Here is a 23,618-nt window from a genome sequence, read left to right on the forward strand (position 1 = left end):
TTTGTTCTTCATCTTTTGGGAAACTTGTAGTTTCATTTCAGTTTTTGTTCTATTCGTGCTTTTGTCTTTTTGTGTACCTGCTCACCGCATCTTTCCATGGCAGACTAATGGACCACAAAACCACCATAGGTAAAATTTGCACTTCAGGGAGTCTCAAACTTGTCTCATTAAAACACACACAGAGATGAAAAGGTTTCAGGTTTTAGTAACAGTGCTTCTTAAATGAGTTCCAAAATAGATAATGGAGTAAGTCAGCAACTGTACCACCTTTTCTGTCCTATTGCTGTTAATCAGCGTCGTGCTACATCATGGAATAAAGTAAGAATAACACACGGCATAAGAGCAGCTGTGTGTCATAGGGTTTAATGAAAACCACAGCTGCAGGATTCAAAAACTGAAACGTTTTGCTCTCCTCTGAACAATACAAGGCCTTTTTTAAAAGTTATTTTTTCTCCCTTTGAAATAAAACAAAGACAATTTCAGAGTACCTTCACTTCCCATTGAAGTGAGGACCGGGTTTACCTGGTTCCCACATTCGTCACTCCAAGGCCACCAGACGACCCAGAGCCTTATTCCCATGGGCAGCTGCAGCGACAGCTTCAAACACACCTTACATGAAGGGTGAAAGTCTGAAAAAGGAGAATTTGTGGGCTGGGTGATAGGATGGAAGCCCTCCCCACTGGGATAAAGGTGCAATGCCTTCTCCATCGTCACCGCTGCGTGGAGTGGGATAAATCACAGGCTGCCTAAAGGAAGGGACAAACTCAGAACCCAAGGCAGGAGGATTTGTAGCAGCTGGGTGTTTAGGTTTCCTATGGGGCTGCAGTGATCTCTGCTGCATCCTGCTGTGCAATCGTGACACCACAGTCTGTGTGCAGCCCCATCTCCCCTCATCAATACATCCTGGTGACAGCATCGAGCTGTGGCACGTCCTGGGCTGCATGTGAGCTGCATGTGTGTCTCCTTTGACTTCTTCTCTCCTTGTCACCCCCCATGCAACTGCCTTTCCTCCCACCCTTTCTGCTAGCTTCCACTTTTTCCCTTTGGCAGGTGGCTCGGAAGGGCTCTGTGCTCCTGTCACATGCAGGGAAGCTTTTCTTAGCCAAGTGCTGGAGTGTTTTGTGGGGATAATTAACTGTGAAAAGCATTGCTCTTCAGGGGGGACAGAAGCTTAGTGGAACAGCTCATTTAAAATCTTTGCATGGACTCCCCTTCATATCCTTACTGAAGAGTTCCCCCATTTTATAGAGCCCCAGCTCTCCCTTGTCTTGGTGCATACCAGCAGAAACTCTCTAGACTGATGTCCACGGTGGGATGCTGGCAGGGCAGTGGGCTAATAGCCGACAAGAAAGCCTCGAAGGCTTGGTGTAGTTGTTGTAAATGTTTTTAGCCTCAGAGCTGACAATCCAGCCCATCAAACAGCATGGGTTCACTGGCAAAGTAGTTGGCATGCTTTGCTGCAGTTCCATAGCCTGTAAATAGCTGGGCCACATGATGAGCATCCCATCTATATGAGATGCAGTTGATGTACGTTCAAACAGACCTCATCGTAATCTGAATTTTCATGGGGGGATTTCCTGAAGAAATAGGAAAAGATCTTAAGTTCTTAAAATCATTTGCACTTTTTCGTTGGAGTTGTTAGTGGCAAAAGCCACAGCTGAAAGCTGAAGTATCTAGGCATTATGTTAGAGATAGCAATGGGGAAAAAAAAAAAAAAAAAAATGTTTGATTTTCTTCCTGAAAATAGTCAATTAAACACTGAGTGCAAATCTCATTGAAATCCCATGTTATCTCAGATCAGGAGTTTCATGGGAAAAATTGATTTTGATGTAACAGTAAGGAAGGTGAAAAAATGGCATGCATTGAATGGGCACTAACCTCCTTCTCTTGTGTGTTTTTTTTTTTTCTCTCTCTCTCCTTTCCTATTCCTTCCTCCTCTTGCAGCAAGAAAAACAGCAGACACCAAACAAGAGACCCTGGGAAGGAATCAGGAAAGTCCAGTCCCCACCGTCATGGGTTAAAAAGGACATCGAACCTGTGGCACAGTCTCCCCTAGAACTAAAAACTGTAGAGTGGGAGAAAACAGGGGCCACCATCCCTCTGGTGGGACAAGACATTATTGACCTTCAGACGGAGGTCTGAGCGGAAAGGGAAGAAAGGGACTTTTTTTTTTCTGGAAAACAAACAAAACAAACAAACAAAACCACGTTTTAAAGAAATGATTAAATTAAATCGGAACCGAGCGAGAGAAGTGTTTGGTTTCTTTTGAAACCTTTGGTAAGACGGAGTAACTTTCGTATTGTTCTCAGCAGAGAGGGGAAATATTACTTTATAGAGTATAGTAGCTGTAGGTTCAGGACAACACGAGCTTTCCCAGGTAGGACTGGAGAAGAAGTGAGCCTGGAAGAAAGCGAGGAGGAGGCAGAGGGTGGGGAGGAGCTGCTGGGGAAGAGCCCTGTGGATGCTTTCGGGCCGCTGCCACACGCCGGGAGCCTTCCTGCTTTGCCACCAGGAGGTGCAAAAGGACAGCCAGCAGCCACCACGAAGGGCCGAGAAGATCGAGGTTGGTTGGGGAGCGCAAGAGGTGACGCCAGCGGTGCGGTCCGGCTGGAGGTCCTGGAGGAGACCCAGCCTCGAGGGGCTGTGGCATCCCTTGCCAGTCCTCGCTCCCCACCTCTCCCTCACCAGCTTGTCTGAGAAGGAAGGAGCCGGGATGTGCCCAGCAGTGGCCAAGAAGACAACCCCACTTCTCCGTGCCACCCCACGACCTGGCGTCTCCGCTGCGGGTCCGTACGGCGACCAGGGGGGACGTGGTGGGCGAGAGTCACGTCACCCATGGCTCAGGTGGAGAGGTAAGGTGGGGCTTTCTCCTCTCAACCCCCCCGTGGTGGAGCTCCTGTGCACCCTGAGGAGCGGGCCAAGCACAGGAGGAAGGAACCACCTCCAAAACCTGCTCGCCCCGTCTCCAGGGAGAGGGTTGAAGGTGTTAGAAAAAGAGACCACCAAGACGAATGTAGGTCATTTCATTGACTGTTACATAGATAAACTCAGCACAGGCCTTGCGAAGGTCTGCTCGGCCTCATCCTTTTTTTTTTTTTTTTGTGTTACTTTTCCTTGCTTTCGGACTCAGATTTGTTCCAAGCTGCCCCTCCCTGGAAGGCAGAGAGAGAAAGAGTGAAAGACAGATCCACCGATGTACCTGGAGATATTTGGTATACAGAGATGTTGCCTTAGGACATTGAGACAAACTGACAACATGAATAACGTCCACTTGGAAACAAACAAACAAAAAAAATAATCTATTTTTTTCCTTCTTCTTTTCTTTTCTTCAATAAAAAGAGAACTTGAAACCCGAGACCTTTCTTTTCTTTGGCTCTTGTCGTTTCGAATGCCTTTCTGTGCCGTAGGACCGCGCAGGCATGGGGTGAGGATGCCACCTGCTGAAGGTGGAAGGCAACTTGCTCCGTGGAAAGTTTGGGATGGTGGGAACACACGGCCCCCTTTGTCTCTCGCTTGCAATGTTTTGCTTTGCTTTATTCATTTTGGGCTTTGGTTCTTGTCCCCTCGCTGGCTCTTCTTCTCCCTTCCCACTGCCTAGAGCCAGCGGGCAGGTTTGTGATCCTACAAGACGGAACAGGCGGAGTGGTCAGGAGCATGGGGCATTCCTCATCATAAAATGCTCTGTTTATTTCATCATGAAAAAAAATAACAATATATATTTTTTTCATTAGACATTTCTCAAGGCTATTTACAAAAAAATGCTATCTACATTTCACCCCAAAAAAGTGTTGTGCAATATTTTTATCATTAAAAAATATACCACTGGCATTCCACGCAGCCTTTTCTTTCTTTCTTTTTTTTTTTTTTTTTTTTTTAAATCATTCCCAACAGTGTCTGACATTTGGAACAACTCTCCCAGCTTTGGAGATTTGCGGTGCCAAACCTCTGGTTGTGAGTGGCCGGATTCTGCCAGCCAGCAGTAAAGCTTGATCAGGGTCTGAGTTATTACTGCATGTTTGGGTTTCTTTTTTTTTTTTTTTTTTAATTTTTATTATTTTAACGTTTTTAGGAAAAAGCTATGAATCCAAGAGGTAAAACAGTCACTGCCCCCAGTTGTGCTTCTCCCACTGAGAGGTGTTGCTGGACATGCAAACATCTCTGCGTCAGCTTTCCGTTGGGCCACCTGGGTTATTGATCTCTAAGGACAGTGGCATTTACCTTGCCATTAAGTGTGTAATATGATGGATGGAAGAAAATCTTAAAAATCCAAACAGGTTAAAAATAGGGAAAATGATTACTTATAAAAACTGTGATATTATTGTCCAATTTTAGATTATTCTATGAAACAGGAAAGCACAAAGGCCTCCCTCAGATGCCGGGTTGTATGATATTGTAATTATTATAATTACAAATAATGAATTTTAGCAAACAGATATCTTTATACTGTGTTTTAAATCTTTTTTTTTTTTCTCCCCTCCCTGCCCACCTGAGCCTGCCCTCTCCTCCCCGACTTTTCCCATTCACCCATTCATTCCGGCAGACTTGCAGGACATTAACGGTGTTATGTAATTACAGAGATAAATGTTTGTTTAATAACTGTTGATATTCGACTTTCTCTGCTCAGTTCCTCCGGTTAATTCTGTTTGCCCTCACCCTACCTGCCCCACGCCATGCTGTCCCTTCCTTCCCTTCCTTCCTCTCTATGTTCGTCAGTTTTTTTTTTCTGTACAGTTTTCAGAGCACAAAATGAATGTGTCTTATTTCTAATAAAAGAGGTGTAAACTCTAGCAATGTCTGCTTTTTAAAAGCTCCCCACGTGTGGTTTGCATCACGCCCAGGTGCTGGGAAACACCTCTGCTGGACCCGCAAGCTGCTGCCATGGCTCTCTGCCCTGGAACAGCCATAGCCTAGGACCAAACATACCCCCCAAGCACATCCTTTCCCTTTAGTCTGTAGCTTCTTGGCACACCAAAACCACTTTGAATTCCCTTTTCCGTGTATTGCAGCCTGTTTTTCCATGGGTATCTCCACCCCAAGCCTTGCTGCCCTCTTCCCAACCTATGCCACAAGAAGTTGATAGTACCATAGACCAGGGAGGATTACTGGCAGAGGGCAGCAATGCTGGGTTACAGTTCCCAATGGGGTCTGGGTGATGCTGATGCTGCCCTGCAGAAATTCCTGCAAAGCCAGCCCCCGGCTCACCCAGACGTCCCTTCCACCTCCATCGTCACCAGGAAGAGCATGGCTTGGTGCACGAGGGGGTTAAGGATGTCACTCATGAAAGGCAACAAGAAACGGGTTGAGCCAGGGACTGTTTACCTCCTTGGCATTTCCCCTTGAGCAGCTGAAATCCTCCAGCAGTAAAAATGTGCCCTTACCTCCCTGACTCTGCTCCATCACCTGATCGATGGCTTTTAGGTTTACAGGCAGGCCTGCAGGAGGTCTGGGGGCTGCCGAACCGGCCCCAGCGCTGCTGCTCTGCAGGGCCTTGATCCGGAGCCATCGCAGGTGCCCAGAAGGATCAGCTTCCCTTGGCCTGGCTGGATCGAATCAGATCTCAGAGCAATTCGCTGCGCTGCATCCCCGCTGGGACACCTGCCAATAAAAGCAGATGACAGCCCACCGTGCTTGGCATGACCCATCCAAACAACTGGTGCATCCGGCAGAAATAAAAGAGGAGGTTTTGGCTAGACAGGCTAAAATTCTCTCGTTTACACCATGCCATCAGGTAGACCTGTTACAGTGAGACGGCGTCGATCCCATGGTGACTCCCCAGGTGGAGGAGCTCGTCCTTGCTGCAGAGGCCACGTTGTCACCACTTAGAGCCTCCGTGGCTGCTGTGAGATATCCGGAGAGGTCTGAAATGGTTGTAGTGGTGTAGGGCTGCCCAGAGGGTCTCAGCCCAGTCCCCCAGCCCCTGAGCCATGACCCAGCCCATCTTCACCAACACCATGTGAGGGCATCATGTCCTAGGGCTTCTCCATCCTTCCCGGCCCTACATCTCCCATATTATGATCCTATAGTAGCATCAGGCAGAAGGGAAATACTAACCCACAGGCACCTTGCGAGGGTAAGGGGCTGGGAGGGCAGGAGAACCCAAATTTCTTATCGCAGCCCCAGAGACAGGTCCTGCTGTTCCTCACGGAGAAGACCTGGAATGAGGGAGCCACATCCCTACAGTGCTCACAGAGCTGTAAATATCGGCAGTGCTGGGGCTGATCTCGCACCTGGCAAATGCACAAGGTCAGTGAATGTGCTGGTGGTTTCCTTTTGATGCGGGTACGATGTGGTGTGGGAGGGTCACAGGATACTTCAGCCTCCTTGAGGTCCCCCCAGATTGTCTCGATCCCCCCAAGGATCCTGTTTTACATCCACTCCAGGCTGTAGCTTTGGGGCAAACAGAGAATGCCGGGACCTACACCATGGACTCCCAAGGAGCAAGCACAGCCATGCTGCATCAGTGGAGAAATGGTACATTGCACAAATAAGAAATACTTCTTGGCTACGACATTGAAAAACATACCTGGAAATTTAAAAAGAAGCTAAAAATTGAAAAAAAAATGCAAAGCATTTACCTTGGGCTTCCCATATAGGAAACGGGCCATGTAAAGCAAGACACCATTCCTGGAAGATCTGGGATGAGGGCAGGTTACCCACTGCAACCGTTCCTGGAAGACTTGGGACCAGGGCAGGTTTATCCATTGTAACACAGATTTCTCTCTGTTCAGGGGCTGAAAGAGTCTCTGGGGCTGACTGTGCTGCCAGCTGGGGCATCCAAGATCGGTGAGATGAATTTGGGCCTGAGCTGAGTATCTGCTCCTGAGCTCCTGTATGACAAAACCTAAAGAGAGAAGAAAAGGAAGAAGATTACTATTTATAATTTGTTTCTTTGTGGTTTTGCCTGTTTGTTTTATTTGTTTTCCTTATTTTCACCAACCTGTATCTTCCAGGAAGAGGCCAATGGCTCCCCAGGGAAACGTCTGCCTTGTGGCTTTTGTACGAATAGCAAACGCCTTCAGAGCAGCTTCCAACAGCCTTCTGAGCAAGGAGTCCTCACAGGATCCTTGTGGATGATCTCTGCAGGTGCTTTGCTTGCTTGCCCAGACCAATTTTCCTTCATGGTTTTCCACAAAACCTTTCATGTACCTGAGGCTCAAAGCTCCATTACGTCTGCCAGGCCTGTGTTTAGGCCGATTTCCTACCAAGCCCTGGAGACGACAACATGGACGACAAACACAGTTCTAAGCTGAGTCCACACAGGACTTCGTGTTATGTGGTCAAAATCATTCCTTCCTGTGACTATTCCTTAAATACCTGTGAATTCTTTTAGGCCTTGATGCTGAACAGCACCAACAGAGAAGTTCACTGCTGACTGTATGCATGCAACGTCTGAGTAATAAACATCTCTCATTACGCTAGCTCGTTAGCAAATTGAGTAGCTGCTATGTCTGTAATGCCATAAAAGAGACCCAGGGGAATGAGGCAGTCAGGTTTAAGTCACTCCTCAGTCTCTTTGCTGATCATCTCAAGAGAAGTCGGCCATGCAAACCGAGCTCCCTTCCTTAACCACAACAGCTGCCCATGGAGGCCTGTGGCGTGGAGGCTCAGGCTGGGCCTTGCCCACCTCCTCCTGGGGTTTGCACATCGGCGAGGAGCAATGCAGCTTCAGAAGACATTTCACGGCCACCACCACACCCAGAAGAGTTGTGGAAGTCCCAAAACCATGTTCTGGCACCGGGTTCCCAGCCATCAGCTGCTCCACGGCAGTTTGCTTCTTTGCAATGCAGCACCTCTTGGCTCCTGCTGACTGCGAAATCTACTTCAGCTTCTAAACTGAGAAATAAAGGACAGGTGTTGTGTTTTGTTGAGAAACAGAGGCCAAGCAGGACTCACAACCAGTGGGGAGAAATGCCATGTGAGGTTTGGGTAATCTGGTTCGCTTTCTCTCCTTGGGGTTTTCAATTAAGAAATAACAAGGCACAGGAAGGGTGGTGCTCTCGGCTGCTGATTCCTCATCGACACAGACACACCAGGGCTGGGTCCTCGCCACCACCTCTTCCTCTTGACTCTAAAGCCCTTTAAGTAACAGGCCAAATTAGAGGAAAAGGAAGTCAGTATGGCAAAAACACATTTTCTGCTATGTAAAAGCATGCAGCTCTGCTGGTAGCAGCAGCTGGGCAGGTGTTAAACTCTTGTTTATTACAGGACATCATCAAGGTACTGCTTCAGTTAATTAATCCAGGTCTCTAAAGAAATGCAGGTACATGCTGGAACATCAAAATCAGTACAGGAGAGAGGCTGAAACTCCTATTCTCAGTGAGTCCTGAGCAGTCAGTAGTGAGAGAAATTTCTCTGCTGGGCTCCAAGAGCACTTCATCATTTCACGTGCTCAAGGAGTTGTCCCTGCGAGAGCCATTGCCATGTCCTACACAGTGGTCATGGAAAAAAAAAGTCATAAGTGGTACAAAATGAGAGCCTAGCCCCAAATCTCTGACATGTGCATGCATAGGCACACAGATACGTATATATATTATATATTTCCATACACACACACACAGTTGCACATGTCCTTACCCACTACTTCATACACACACAGGTAAACCATCGTAAGTATACAAAACCATTGAAATACTTTTGGGCAGGTTAATATAGTGCATTTGTGCTGTCAAAGTGACTTTAGAAAGATGCTCAGCAGCTAGGACATATATGAGAAATGTGCTCAGCGGATGCCAGAGGGAGAATGGGAATAAAGCAGGAAGCAGCAATTAATTAGCTGCAGCAACATTTGTCAGATCTGCCCATCTGCAATGGCTTTTTGTTGCTTTTTGATTTGTTTATTAGTTGTGGTGGTTTTTTTGTTTTGTTTTGTTTTGTTTAGTTTTTCCTTTTTTTTTTTTTTTTTCCTCTATTATGATGAGGAAACTGATTTTTTTTCAACCAGTAGACCAGTACAAAGTCCAACTTCAGCAATGGTAAAGCAAAGCACAATTTTCTCACCTGATCCTATGGGGCTGCTTATTTTTGCCTCCTGTGGGCTACTGGAACTGTGAATGAGCTATTTAATTCTCAGCCTAGCAAATTGCTGCCTTCTTGCAGAGATCAGGACCAGCACAAATAGAAAAGAGCTCAGTGTATGGAGGTTAAAAAACAAGTTTAGGGTCATGTTTGGGGGGGGTAGTACTTGGAATGCATCATGAGTTTTGCTATGGAGAAGAGATGAAAAGAGATGGGAACTCAGTTTCCAGTTTGTCACAAGCTTCTTTGCATCACTTTGCATAAATGCACTAATCCATGTTTCAGCGTCCCCAGTTCCTTGGGCACTGGTAATGGCACCCAGCATGACCACAGTTTCCCATGTGTCCAACAGGTTTTGCAGCCCATGCAAAGTGACCTGCAGCTGTGGCTGGCACGTAGCTGTGCTTTATGCAGCACACAGCAGGGAAGAGGTGCCTTTTTTTTTTTTTTTTTTTTTTTTTTTTTTTTTTAATCTAATGGAAAATGTCAACTTCAAAGCCATGGAAATTCAAAATTAAAATCAAGCCCTCCGTGGCAGCACTTTGACAAGTGACCTCTCAGAGGTGGAGCAACAACCAAAGAGTTATGCAAATATTGGGAGTGAAAGGAGCTGGCAAATACTGCAGGAAGTGCAGGGGAGTTTCTGTTCAGTAGAAATAATTGATTGAAAAGGCAAATTGTTATCTCCTGGGCTGTGTGGGATGAAGATTTTCAGCGAAGGGACAATCAAAGGGTCGTTTAATGCATACCAGGAGTTTCTTCGCTTTGATCAATTGTTGTCTGAAATAATTGGTAGCTTCTTGGCATTACTTCATGTTTGGACCTATTATTAATATTGTAATTTGGGCTTTGACGCCTTGGCCAACATAGGCTTCCATCACTCGTGGGCTTTTTGCATTTCAATGTCAAATAAGAGGCCATGTTATCTTCAAAGGACTGGCAACCTGTTGAAAAACAGGAGGGGCACAGGGGACAGGCAGAAAGGCTTGACTTGAGCACAGAAAATCCAGCAGCAGAGGAGATGGCCAGGCATCAGCCATCTGATTCCCCCACAGAAGCCCTATAGGCCAAGCCATAGTACCACTCCAGCTACTAGATCCTCTCACTCTGCTTTGCCCAATTTTCTGCAAGAAGCCAAAAGCCTGGGAGGAATTGTGGGGTCCCAGTTGCTGATATCTATGCTGACACAAGCAATAAGCTGTCTTTTGACCCATGATAGGATAAGATAGCAATTTCAAGGATGACACCTATTATTTATTAATGAAAAGAAGTGATTTAGACGCTTGGCCTCACTGATGCTCTCCATTGTCCAAGGTCAGGACAGTGCAGATCATCTTGGTTTATAAAGAGCCATCCATATGCAGTCTCACGCAGGGATTTGGACATGTAAGAATCAGTAAAGACAAAAGCAAATGGGAAGTATTCTTGGCTGCATTAGGCAAAGCATCACCAGCGGGTCAAAAGAGGTGATCCTTCCCTCTGCTCAGCAACTGGGAGGCCACGCCTGGAGTGCTGGGTCCAGGTCTGGGGCCCCCAGTACAAGAGAGACCTGGGACATACTGCGGGGAGCCCAACGGAGGGCCACCAAGATAATGAAGAGACTGGAGCATCTTTCCTACAAGAAGAGACTGAGAGAGCTGGGACTGCCTGGCCCAGAGAAGAGAAGGCTCGGGGGAATCTCATCAACGTCTATAAATACCTAAAGGGAGGGAGCACAGAGGATGGAGTGAAGCTGTGTCAGTGGTGCCCAGTGCCAGGACAAGAGGCACAGGTTGCCCAGAGAGGCTAGGGAATCTCCTCCTTGTAGACCTTCAAAAGCCACCAGGATGTGGTCCTGGGCACCCTGCTGGAGGTGGCCCTGCTTGAGCAGGGGCTGGACCAGATGGACCTAGAGGTCCCTTCCCACCTCAGCCATTACTTGATTCTCTGATTCTGTGAAAATGGACCACACGGTGTAGTCAGCTGACCAAAGAGAACTTGTTTTCCATAGTAATTCATTACGTTCCTTAAATAAAACAGCTGATTTTGTTGAGCTTAGATCAGCAGTCAGAATAATTTGTCTGTTCTCAGCAACAAATAGATTATTGCACTGTGGTATTGATGGAGAAAATGAGACAGCATGTGAGTCATGGATAAGAAAGCTGCTGGGGGAGAAAAGACTACTATGAAAGTAAGGCAGGAGTCAATAATTATATTCCTCAGTTAAGTTGCAGAGTTTGTCTTACTTAATGTGTTTGCTCGATACCTTGGAACAAAAAGGTAGGTGTTTGCCAAGAAAAGGTTTGGAGGCAAATATTTGAAGGGTGTTGTCAATACAGAGAAGGATTGAGACATCATCTGCTAAAGATAACTAGATGCCTGGTGAGAGCAGGGAGAGGGATGGAGTAGCATTTCTTAGCACAAAGTACACAGCCAAACTGAGCACAGAGCTCATGTTGCAGCCCAGGAGGCTCAGCAGATGGGAGCAGCAAAGGAAAGAGGCTTGGATGCATTCAGGACAGTCATCAATCAGAGAAAAATCAAACGCCAAGCTTTGGGTGTACCAGGAAAGACCTTTCCAAGACAATAAAGAAGAGGAGATGACATTTTGCAAGAGCTTGATGAGATTCCTCTGGAGCACTGTGTGCGTTCAGGCACAGAGGGGTCCTAGGAACCTCATGAGATTCTGGTGCCTCCTTGGTGGTGAGGCCAGTGCAACTGGTCACTTATTGTCAAAGAAGAGGGATTCAGACCAAGAATAGCTAGTCAAAAGCTCAGATAAACTGAGACCACATGGTCAGGCTAAGAGAGACCAGCTTGCTCAGTGCTTAAACAATGTCAAGAGTTTATCCCTGTTGGCAATGACTTTGTTGTTGGAAGGGAAGAACAACATCAACAATAAAAAAATAAATTTAAAAAAAATCAGAAAACAAGAGTTCTATAACCTAAAGAGCAACTGATTATAAATATATAAATGGATAAAGTGAGGGTGGAAGTTGTGAAAGACTGTCTGTCCAGAAGAGGACAGGCTTTTTATTCAAAGCAACTGAGCATGTGTTTCCTACCACAGGTTAGCTAATGGTGCAGCACGAGACCCACACACTTCTGCTTTGCTGAATTCATGTCCTCCACGAGTGCTTGGAGCCGTGCCTTGGATTGAAAGGGGATTCTCTTGAGGGAATGGAAAGGATTGCAAGGTCACATTTTAACTTGACAACAAATGAAGAGCAGAGTCCTAACCTCTCTTACGAAAACAGCCCTCTTGTTCTGCCAAAGCTTTCCAACGGCATCTTTCCTCTGGGAGGCCAGCGTGCTTTCTTCTCTGGTCCCTTGGGAGTCCTTGAGCAACAGACTGGAAATAACTCATCTCCCATCCTTCATAATGGATGGAGAGGTATCTGAACAGCAACAGTACCATTTGGTTTCCAACTGTTCCCTGGATGTGGGCAGGACCCTGCCAGATTTATTGGACTCAGGGACTTGCAGACTGGTCCAAATGTGGAAAGGGGGTCTAGAAACACACATTTCCTTGTTCCAGCTTATCCCAGACCTGTGAGATATGAAGAAGAAAATCAGGGAACACTGATAAAAGGAAAAGAAGGAGGGATCTCATTTTTCCCCCCTTTCCCAGGCATGGCTAATTATAAAACCTTTTAGAAAGGCTCCTGCTGAGCAGGTGAGGGGCTTGAGATGAAACAGTAACTTAATCCACGGGATGAACTCCATCAATGATCCAATTATTTAGGATTTGATGTCTTTTGTGTTTCAGAGTTGGCAATTCCCAACCCCGTGTACAGAGATGGGCTGCATTTCGCACCAGTGAATTTAGGGGGGAAGGGGGAGGGATTGGAGAAGACTGCCTTGATTTACAAACGAAGGCGATTAGCATATAAATTGGTACTATAGGTTAGCGAGCAGTGTAGCCTTGCCGAGCTGAATGAATCAGCAGGGCTGAGTCTGTGGGAAGGAGGCAAATTAAAGTCTCTGCTCATACCGCTCACTTTAGAGTGCTGGCAAGAGAAAATGAAAGTCATTTTTTGTGTCGACTTTATTTATCTTTGATTATTTTTCATTTGCTGCTGCTTTAATTTCTGCCTCCTTCTCTCTTTCTGTCTCCCTTCTCTCCTTTTCTCTATCACTCACTCTCTGATAGGGTCCTCCACATCTGCCCAGCACCCCAGATCATTATTTCCTATGTAACATTGTCTAGCAAAGCTGATTTTTCTTTCTCTTTTTTCTGGATGTTTTGTCTTTTTGCTCCTCTTCCTTTAACCCTTTTCTGTTGACCTCTCAACTTTTCTCGTTTTCTCTAACATTTGTTTTCCTGCTGCATTTCTTGCTCCCTCTTCCTCTTGTTTTTACTTTTCTCACGAGGAAACAACTAAAACTCCAAATGTAAAATGACAGTAACAGCAAAGGGGGGTGGTCCTCATGCTCTGTTTCAGTTGCATCCCTCTCTGTGCCTGGGAGCTTTTTCTTTCTGAGCTTTGGAGTAGTATGTAGCATCCATTGAAGCATGCAGCCCTGCAAGCTGTCCCGCCAGGTCTCTGTTATTGCAGGGGTGTTGTTATCGCCAGGACCTTGGTGCAGATCCCCAGCTCCTCTGCTTGTTTACCAGATATTTGTGCACCCAAGGGAGGTGAATTCTTTGCTGACCTGTCTTCATATGTTTTGGGAGCCTTCAGTCTGCCATCCCCTTACTCCAGGTGCTTACTACCCTGACCTCCAATTCCCTTGGCTAATAGAGAGCTGTAATCACCATCCCCTAAATATCTAGTCCTCCTTTCCATGCTGGTAAGGTTATTGGCAAAGATGTCCTTACCTGCTTTGGCAAATAGGTCCCACTTCTCCAGAGGGACATAAAACCCAAGTGGTAGCTCTTTGGGTTTTATGAGCAAAAGTTTCAGGCCCTTATCAGAAATCAGCCTAACAGGGACACCACAAAGGAGCTGTTGGCTTCTGTAGCCCCAAGAAGCTACAAGAGCAACTAGTTTTCCAGCTCACTACAGGCTACAGACAATGCAAATGTCTCAGGGCTTGCTCACTTTGCTGTTCTGACTAAAATACACTCAATCAAAATGAAGTAATTTGGGTTGTCCCTTGAAAAATCTGGATATAACAGTTAATGCATTTAAGCCCCGGGCCATGCTTGGGTTCTGCAAATGGAGTTTGGCTGTTGAGCTCCATATGCTGCCCTAGAAGATGTTTCTTGCTCCAAGAGTTTTATTTTTATACACATTGATCAAGAATGAGCTGAGGCAAAGAAACAAGTAACTCCCCTTGTGTTCATGTACATTCATATTTAGCTACTGCGGACAGTAACATAGAGCAAGGAGCATCTCCCCGGGCGGGAGCATGGACCACAAGAGCATCTTCCTTCCCTCCTAGCTCTCTTTGGAGGAAGGTGGTTTAAAAAGAAAAATTGGTTTAATAAAGAGCATCTCACTGTGTGATATGTCAGCCCTGGGATATCAGTACATTTATCTGCACACATTATGGGTTTAATTTGGTCCATGCGAAACCTGGAGAAAACCAATTAAAAAAATCTTATTAAATAACTCCTCATCAAAAAATGGAGTTCAGTCTAGTAGCTGGAGCCAGAGAGATGAACAGGACTCCTGGGCTCTATCAGATGGGGGAGAGGGAAGCTCTGTGCCATCTGCCCATGTGTTTTTAATTTGCCATGCTGAGCACATACAATACAATAGGGAGGACAATACCTATATTTGATATGAGCATGGGTGAATCCATTTGAGAGGGCTGAATGGAAGGCACTGCAAAAAAAACAAAGAACAAAACTGCACATAAAATGCTGAGTTACAACTGCCCTTGAATAAGGCTTTAACACCATAACATGATGATAAGCTTTGAACAGAACTTTTTTTCCTTATCAGACCAGGTGGGATTTTCTTCTATGTCCATGTGAAGATCAAAAAATGAATCAGTTTTTCCTTTCATTAATTTTTCATGTACAAAGTCCCTAGAATAATTATTCGCCCTGAAATAAACCACCTCGTTCCTGATCAACTGAGTCATAAATATTGATGGGAAAGAAAAACTGGCAGAAATGTTTCCTCTGAGCACTTGAAGGCAAGTGAGTTGTAAATACAAATGCAACCAGCTGGCATTTTCCAGTATAATGAAAGCCCCCTGCTTGGATTTAGCAGTCGGAGTCCAGGACACGATTCTGGGCTGGCAGAGATGTCCTGGGAGCAGGACTTTTGGACAACTTGCCCTTTTGCAGCTGTTCTGTAATCTCTGCCCCCAAGGTTTTGGGCAGATCACTTATTATGGACTTCACTGAAGACCCTGGAACCTAAACCCCAAAGTCTTCTTGTAGTCCACTGAGAGCTGTTTGACCTCAGAAATGGAGTCTGGAATGTGATTTGCCTCGTCCTAAAGTAGACACTCAAAATATGTCATATGAATTACTTGCCAAGCATGTCTCCTCTTCATGAACTCTAAAAGGGGTGACCAAGTTGCAGGGAAACAAACTTCAGGTCCTTAAAGACCAGCGAAGTCAACCCCAAACTGCCTTCTAGTTGCTCCACGATCAACTCGATCTGTTCTTTTCATAACAATGTACTGATCATGTTAGTTTAGAAGAATACAAAAGACTGAAGAAGAAGCAGGGTGCTAAAGAAAAAAAAAAAAAAAAAGGAAAAAAAAGAAAAAAAAAAAAAATAGAAAGAAAAAAAAAGAAAATAGGGATAATTTCATCTTGGAATGTTCAACTGACCTAGAAAATCAGTCTGATTAGAAATCACCAAAGAGTCAACATTTTTGTGTGATAATCCAGTATTGTACTGATTCCTGCCAATGCTCCAGATGTAGTGTGATGTCACCAGGATGGATTCTTCAAAGTGGTGGAAAGAAAGAAACAAACAGACTTCTTATTGCAGCTTACCCAGACTGACTCCGTTTTCTGTACCTTTATTTGCTAAGTACTTGAAATCGGTGTGTCCAGAAAGATTGGCAATTGAGAAGAATCTAATATGGCTATTTTTCCTCTGTTTCTCTGACTTAAAAAATAAAAGGAGAAATATTCATCACAACTTTTTAAAGATTGAGAAAGATGTTTCAGTAGATTGGATCTCTCTCTGTTTCTTATCAAATTCACTGTTTTCCAGTGAAAAGAGGGCATTCATCTGGCTCTGATACATACCAAAAGATCTGTCAGGACAACACTGTCATGATTAAAAGTTGTGTGAGCGAGCAACATTCCTCATAACTTGTTAAGGCCATGGCTTTCTGCAGTGAGCTAACAGTATATGGTCTGTGCTTGGTTCATTTCCTATTTGGTAAATCCAGGGGCAGGATCCCTGGTGGTGTAGTTCATGTTTCCATAGCAGATGCTCCATCTCTATTTCATGATGCACATGGAAAACTAACTGGGAATCATTTTCTTCAGATCACAGACATTATAAGATGTGCTCCATCTACCCAGAACAGTGCCATTTTACATTGAATTCTGAGATAAATGCTCCCTTGAATAAGAGGAAATTGCTTTTGCCAGATCTTGCCCATGGCTTGAGGGGTTAATATTAGATCTGGCAAAAGGAAAAAGTTGTTCATTCATCCTGCATGTCCCACTTAGTCCATTCAGTCCATCAGGATACAATTTATTTCTCCATTGAGCTTCAAAATCTTGTTGAGCTCCACGTTGTCTTATTCTGGAGGAAGAAAGACCTAGGCATGTTCCACTTGCCAATATAGATAGTGGGAAGACACCAGGTCATATTTTTCCCTGTCAATTGCCTTTCAGCAAAATGCTCTATGGTTTCCCTGCAGCTGAGCATTGCCTCCCCTGTCCCCCTTCCCCAGATGCCCATCACCTTTCAAATAAAACTGCAGTAGCTCATCAAGATTCAGAGAAAAAGGTCCACATTTTCTTAATTTTATCGTAGATGTTCTTAATAAAAATTAAAGCTGACAAAATCTTTTGTTGTTGTTGTTGTTGTAATTCCCCTTTGTCCTACAAGGGCACCATTACTTTCAGAATATATTAAGATTTACTATCTCATTCGCTAGCAGTTTATTGCCGGGTTACACTTGGGAGAAAACTGCTCTAACAAGTGCTTACTAGCAAAGGGCCCTCAAGATGATGTGGCAAGAAAGAGCATTAAAAGAAATTCCATTAAACAACAAGAAAAGTTTAACATACTTGTAAATTAAACAGTTGCTTTAAAAACCTTGCACAGGGAAGGGGGGAAGGTATATAACACAGCAAGCTCTAGTGGTTAACATGAGTTAGAGTAACTGATTTTTAATATCTGTTTTTCTGTTGAAACTATCTTTCACCGAGAATTCAGTAATCCCCTTACTGGTAACTGTAGGAAAGGAGGTTCATATACCCACGTAGAAGTGCAAAAGAAGGTTTTTTTTTTGGTTTTGTTTTGTTTTGTTTTTAATCCAATCTTCTGCCTGGTTACACTAAGACACAATTTGGTTCTATATATGGGATCCATAAGATGTTGCAATGAAACAGTATTTGTGTGATGTTTTAGTGATGTTTTAAAAGTGCTCTGGGGAGTCTGGGATATTTTTATTTAGGGTTTTCCAGTTAGTGAGACAAAATGGCTTGGCAAAGTTTATTTAAAACAGAACTTTCAGCACATCTTTTCAGGCAAACACTTCCACACTTCCTGGCTAAATCTAAACAGAGGTTGTTTGTTTGTTTGTTGTAATCCCCTCAAAAAAAAAAAAATCAAGAATAAATGGACCTCCAAAGGGACCAAAATTTCTCTCTAAATTGAGGTTAATTAAGCTACTCTTTTCAACCAATAAATAAATGAAATTATGCATTTTGCAATATGAAATTGAAATTGAAAGTTTTGGGGAATATCTACCTAATACCTGGAATAATACCTAATACCTAGGAATAATACCTAATACCTTCACTCTAAAAGCAATATTTCTGCCCTCCAATTGGAAAAAACTTTTTGAAAGACTTTAGCAACCTGAAACCGAAGCAAAACATTCAATTATAAGTGAAGAAAACACATAAAGTAAAAACTGAACTTTCAGTTCTGTACCAACCCAGCTGAATCACACCCACTTCCCTTTTTGATTCTGACACTGAACTGTGACTCTGTATAGTTCTGAATTTTTGCTTCCTGGAAAAGCTAACATTTGGAGACACTGGATATTAGTAAACTTCATTATCAAGACACATTTATTCATGCTCTTTATTTAGGGGCCTTGCATTGCAACAACCTTGAAAGAAGTGCCATACCATCCTATGACAGAGATGAGTCTTACATGAAGAGCTCAGGCTTATGTTGATGAAAAAGATGGTCTGTATGCTTCTACAAACAATTCTCAGAAAAATGAAGTCCCATTTGCTGACTGAATATCTACTCTGTCAAAAAAAGAAGTTGACTGAATCATAGCAAGCTTGAGCATTTCAGCTTTCAATAGCTATCATTTGTTTTTATCTCAACCTCAGTAAACCCTAATGCAACTGAGAGCTTGGTTCCTAAACAAGGACTACCCACCGTCATGAATAGCAGAAAAGATCTCGAGTTCCGAAAACTTGCTTTGTGTTTTTCTTGTTTGTTTGTTTGGGGGTTGTTTTGGTCATAGTTTTCAAACCCATGATTCCCCATTGGACATAGGAGGACAACAGGATGATTAATCAGGATGGAAAGCACCTTTAGAGGCCCCTAGCTCAACCTCCTTCCCCAAGTAGGATCAACTATGAGGTCATACTGTGTTGTCCCAGTCATTATTCAGTCAGCTACTGAAAACCTCCAAGGTTTCAGCCCCTTTAGGGCCACCTATTCCTGTTCCTCATCATGGAAAATTTTGTCCTTATATCCAGGCTGAATTTCTTAATTTCTTGTTTCCACTTGGGTCTGCTGCCTTGTCTTCCTTCCATGCATCTCAATAACCTTCCTGCAGATGCAGGGGACTGCTGTGAGGTCCCTCCCGAAGCCATCTCTCCTCCAGTCTGGAGGTGTCCCTGCTCATGGCAGGGGGTTGGAAATAGATGATCTTTGAGGTCCCTTCGAACCCAACCCATTCTATTCTATGATTCACAGACTCTATGATTCTACAGTTCTATGATGCACTGGACTCCATCACCACATAATCAAAAGCAGACATGGTAACAACTAGGAGCAACCTCCAGGAATTTTTACATGAAGAATCAAATGCAAATCAAGTAGGACAGATTATACCCTAATTTGTAAAAAGGCCCAGCTGATGCACAGAGAAACGCCTGGCACTGGAAGAAAGGACCATGGCAAGGTAGAAAGGTGCTGAGATCTCCCCTTGCTCTTTCCTCTCAGAGTCACCACAGATGTTCAGCAAGGTCTTGTGCTGTTGTAAGTCAATGAAATTGAATTACTGGCTTGTCAAAAAAGTGCACGTGTTACTATCAATAAACAAACAGCTGAATATATCTCTTGGTGTCAAAAGTAAATATCTAATTTTCTTAGTGGAAAGGTGAACACTGTTTGCTGTGGTAGACAAAATCTTTTGTAATCAAATGGGAAACAATAGCCCTATGCTTCAAATTGCTCTGTCTTCTAAAACTTCATTTTGAGCTCTTAGAAAAGCAGGTAGCACTAAAAAATCAAGGATCAAACAGATCCTCTAGGATTCTTAATACTGAGGGTTATCTTACATTTCAAATGGTGAATACAACAGTGATTTCAACAGGGTCTAGAGAAAGGTTTCTAAATTAGTAATAATAATAATAAAGGTTTAAATTAAATGGAGAAACAGGATGAAGGAAGCCCATTTCTCCCTATCAGGATCTATAAACCCACATTGGGTTTGAATATAGTTGAATACCTCTTTCTTTGATCAGCTCAGGGAAGCCCATTTTTCGGTAGGCTTCACAACACAGCCAGCTTAGGTCTGAAAGATATTTAAGGTGTAATTAAAGTTCCAGTGAGATGAGACTGGTCTTTCCTCTTACGTTAGTGCAACTCGGATGAGACAGGCTGACAGATAAAACAATAATCCAAAACTACTGTATCTTATATAAATTGGGTCAAAACCATTAAAAATATCTGCCCATCTGAACTGACTTAGAAGCAATGTGCATAGCTTCATGCTTGTACCAAGAGGGGTAATTAAGATGCATCTCAGGTATTGGCTTGACTTGTCTATTCTTATCCCTCCTCCATTATTTACAACTACATAACATTTGCAGAAAATCCTGTTACATTGGGATTCACATCCCATCTCAAAGGTAGGTTTTCACCCCATCCTTTGTAAATCAGGTTAGCATTGGCTCTGTGTGAAATGTATTATATATCACGCTCATTAACAAAGCATATGAACACATGGCTGGGAAGATAAGGCACTTCAAGAATAGGAGAAGAAATGCTGAGATGGCAGGCTGCCTTCTGTAGAAAGACATGTCAGTAAAACTTCAGCACAATGAGATTCTTCAATCATCTTCCCCACTAGCCCATTCCACCAGCTAACTATCCCTCTGAGTGCGCTCCCTCACTATCTCCTGTCTGTGTCATTTTAAAAAGCAACAGCAAATTATAAAGTCACACTGAGGTTACTGAGCCATTCAGCAGAGTCTAGGAAGGCTTGACATTTTTCTTTTATGCATCTTGCATTAAGTACAGGCCCTACAAACATTACCAATAGGGGTGATACTCTGAATTTACCAGTCACAAAATAGTGAATTACTGCATCTACTTCTAAACACGCAATATCTGCATCTCACTCTTTTTTTTTTTTTTTTTTTTTTTTAATATACTGTATTCCCTCATCCAAAAATGAATGCAGGCATCTTTTCTGTGGGTTCAGATATATGTTCTTAAAAAGTTGCACTTTTCATTTCAGCGAGTGATAAGATCTTAATCTTCTGCCAGGACATTTCAGGCACAAGAACAGAAGTTCTGGCTTTTACAACTTGGGTTACTTTTGCATTCATGTCATCTGAGATGATTGATTTTCCTGTCTATAACTTCCTGGTGCATGTTGTGCTGCATCTTTATAGCCGGTATTTGTTGGTGAATGCTTGTTATCTCTGGGAGCTAAGGAATCAGAACAGAGTTTAATGTGCCATTTACCATTTTCAAAGTACCGTCCTTGCAGAGTCTATCAGTGCCTTCATACGAGGCTGAGATGTCAAAACGGCAGTGGTGCTCTGCAGCTGGCAGCACCGATTGTGAGGACATACGTTTCCAACTCATGTCAGGCTGAAAAGCTTCCAAACTGTATTTGCCAAAGCTTCTGTATAGGACTGGGTTTAGCCTGATGGCATTAGATGAGAGTCATTCCTTGCATGATTCAGAAGTATTGTGTTATCAAGCATGTGAATGCTTCTGTTACTTCTCCTTGCTAAGTTTGCTTCTTCTTAAACAATAATCTAGGGTTCACGAATTAATAGAGCCCAAAGGTTGTTTGAAGTTTCAGTGGGAAAAAAAAAAGAACAGGGAGAACTGAAAAGGCAGAATAATAATTTTCTATTTTTCCTGTATGAAACAGATAGTAAACATGATAATGAAACAGATAGGTTTTGAAACAGACTCTCTAAATTTTCTTCATCTTACCAAAAAAAAAAAAAAAAAAAAGCTTAGCTGAAATATTTCCACAGTTCAAAGCACTGACTAGCTTGAAACATTTCCTTTGGATCTGACAATTTTTTGTTAGTTTGTTTCATTCTGAACAGCAACAAAAGTTGTGTATGTTTTATTATTTTTTTTTTCCCTCAAGAAAGTGCCAGTGAAGCCACAATCAATTTTTCATGATGTGGTCTAGCAGACACCAGCCCTCGCTGCCTCCCTGCTGGGTCGGGCTGTGCTCACTGACAATTCAGACCTACAGACTTAAAAAGCATCTCAATGCCAAAGAGACTCCTCTCTCACCCTTCAGGTGTCTCCAAACAGTATTTATTGTCTCTGGGAATTAATTATTACCTAGGGGTAGACGTTGAACACGCTTAATGTTGCACAAAATACTGGATGTCTGAACTTTAGATATCTTTTATATTGTAGTGTCAGTTCATGCACTGACAAAGGAGAAAAGTGAACTCTTCTCAGAGTGCAAATGTTTCATCCCCAGGCACATGCCCCAATCTATGAGAAAAGGAAATCAGTCAGACTGATGAGGGGTTATTAATTGTCTACAAACCCAAGACATCAAATCTTGCAAAGTCTGTGCAAGCTTGGTCAGATAAAAATCAGTAGCACAACCCCCTTTGATGTCACAGGGTCAGGCTTTGCCCACTGGACTCTGTTCTTGGCTCTAGAAAACCCTTCTGAAATGGCCTTGGGTTGTCATGCTGAATCTGTTTTCCTTAAATTCATCTCCAGCTTTCTTTTACTTTTTCAACTGCAAATAGAAACTCTTCTCTCTTGCTGTCCCAACACGAACTGCAGGGGTGGCAAAGTACATGATTGACAACCCATCCCTCAATATCTTATGTTTCTCACTGAAGGATGGGCAAAGATTTCTAACTAGGAGTGTAGATTACCAAAATATCTTTGGCTAGAAGGTGCTGCAGATTTCCAAATTATTATTTAAAAAGTCTAGTCTTTACAGCTATACCAAGGTATACAGAAGTCCTGAAAATGAGAGTGTTTCCAGAAGAAATGTTCAATTCTGACATCAACACAAGAAAAGTAGAATATTTTATAAATAATGTCTCCTGTTCCACAATTGGATGAGTGAGGCACTTGAATGAATAATTCTTGAGGATTTGTTGTTAAAATGAGTGACAGTGGGGCCTGTAATAAGCTCACTTTATGTTAAACTCGCCTTTACCAATATGAGTCGTGGTATCAGCAGCTGCTCTTCACGAGTATTAAGGAAGATTGAGGTGGAAGATGTAAGAGACTGAACGCCTCTTTGGATAGCCAAGTGTGCTCTGTACGTGTAACTGGCATCACAATTTAATGGTAAATAGAAAAAAGAAAAAAAAAAAAAAATAAAAAAAAAAAAAAAAAAAAAAAAAAAAAAAAAAAAGAAAAAAAAAAAAAAAAAAAAAAAAAAAAAAAGAAAAAAAAGAGAAAAAAAAAAAAAAAAAAAAAAAAAAAAAAAAAAAAAAAAAAAAAAAAAAAAAGAAAAAAAGAAAAAAAAGAAAAAAGAAAAAGAAAAAAGAAAAAAGAAAAAAGAAAAAAGAAAAAAGAAAAACGGTCACCTTGGTCCTCCAGAATGACCCAGGGAAGACTGTTTGCCTTGGCTGAAATCCATCAGTCAGGCAAAGATTTCAGATGCTTCTTCCAGCTCTCCAGTGACTTCTCCACTCAGGCAAAGAACAGGAGATCTTTTCTTTCTCAAGAATATTGAGAGGCATTGGTTCCTCCTGGAAAGGACAGGAAGATTTGGAGATATCCAATTAATATATTTAATAGATTGGGAAAACGATTTTGCATTAAATTATAAATGGGATTTACTCATAGAAAACTCTGCTCTTCCATATCCACATATTCTTACCCCTTTCAAAAGCCATTGCTGAGCTACAATGAATACTGCTATCTGTACCTGTGGGAATGCAAAAGGACTTGTGAGATGTACAATAAATAAGGCAAACTGGCTCTGTGCTAGAAATAGTGTGGTCATATGTTATCGTGAAAACACCGTTCAGAAAAATGTAATTTCATCGTGACCAAATAAGGGATGAGTGTTGCCTGACAAATCATTTTTAC

At 43.0% G+C, this 23,618-nt stretch overlaps 1 protein-coding gene across 10 annotated transcripts in view; it reads left to right on the top strand.

The window, feature by feature from the left end:
• Nucleotides 1-4,770, top strand: part of ADGRB1 (adhesion G protein-coupled receptor B1) — a 260,482-nt gene extending 255,712 nt beyond the window's left edge. For all 10 annotated transcript variants that reach the window (XM_040547414.1, XM_040547418.1, XM_040547419.1 and 7 more), the window contains one exon: nucleotides 1,945-4,770. In XM_040547414.1, coding sequence (XP_040403348.1) covers nucleotides 1,945-2,142 — 198 coding nt within the window. In that variant the 3' untranslated portion in view covers nucleotides 2,143-4,770. The remainder of the gene's footprint in view (nucleotides 1-1,944) is intronic.
• The last annotated feature ends 18,848 nt before the right edge of the window (nucleotides 4,771-23,618 follow it).

The sequence above is a fragment of the Cygnus olor genome, chromosome 2 (assembly GCF_009769625.2).
Source record: "Cygnus olor isolate bCygOlo1 chromosome 2, bCygOlo1.pri.v2, whole genome shotgun sequence".
Classification (NCBI taxonomy): domain Eukaryota; kingdom Metazoa; phylum Chordata; class Aves; order Anseriformes; family Anatidae; genus Cygnus; species Cygnus olor.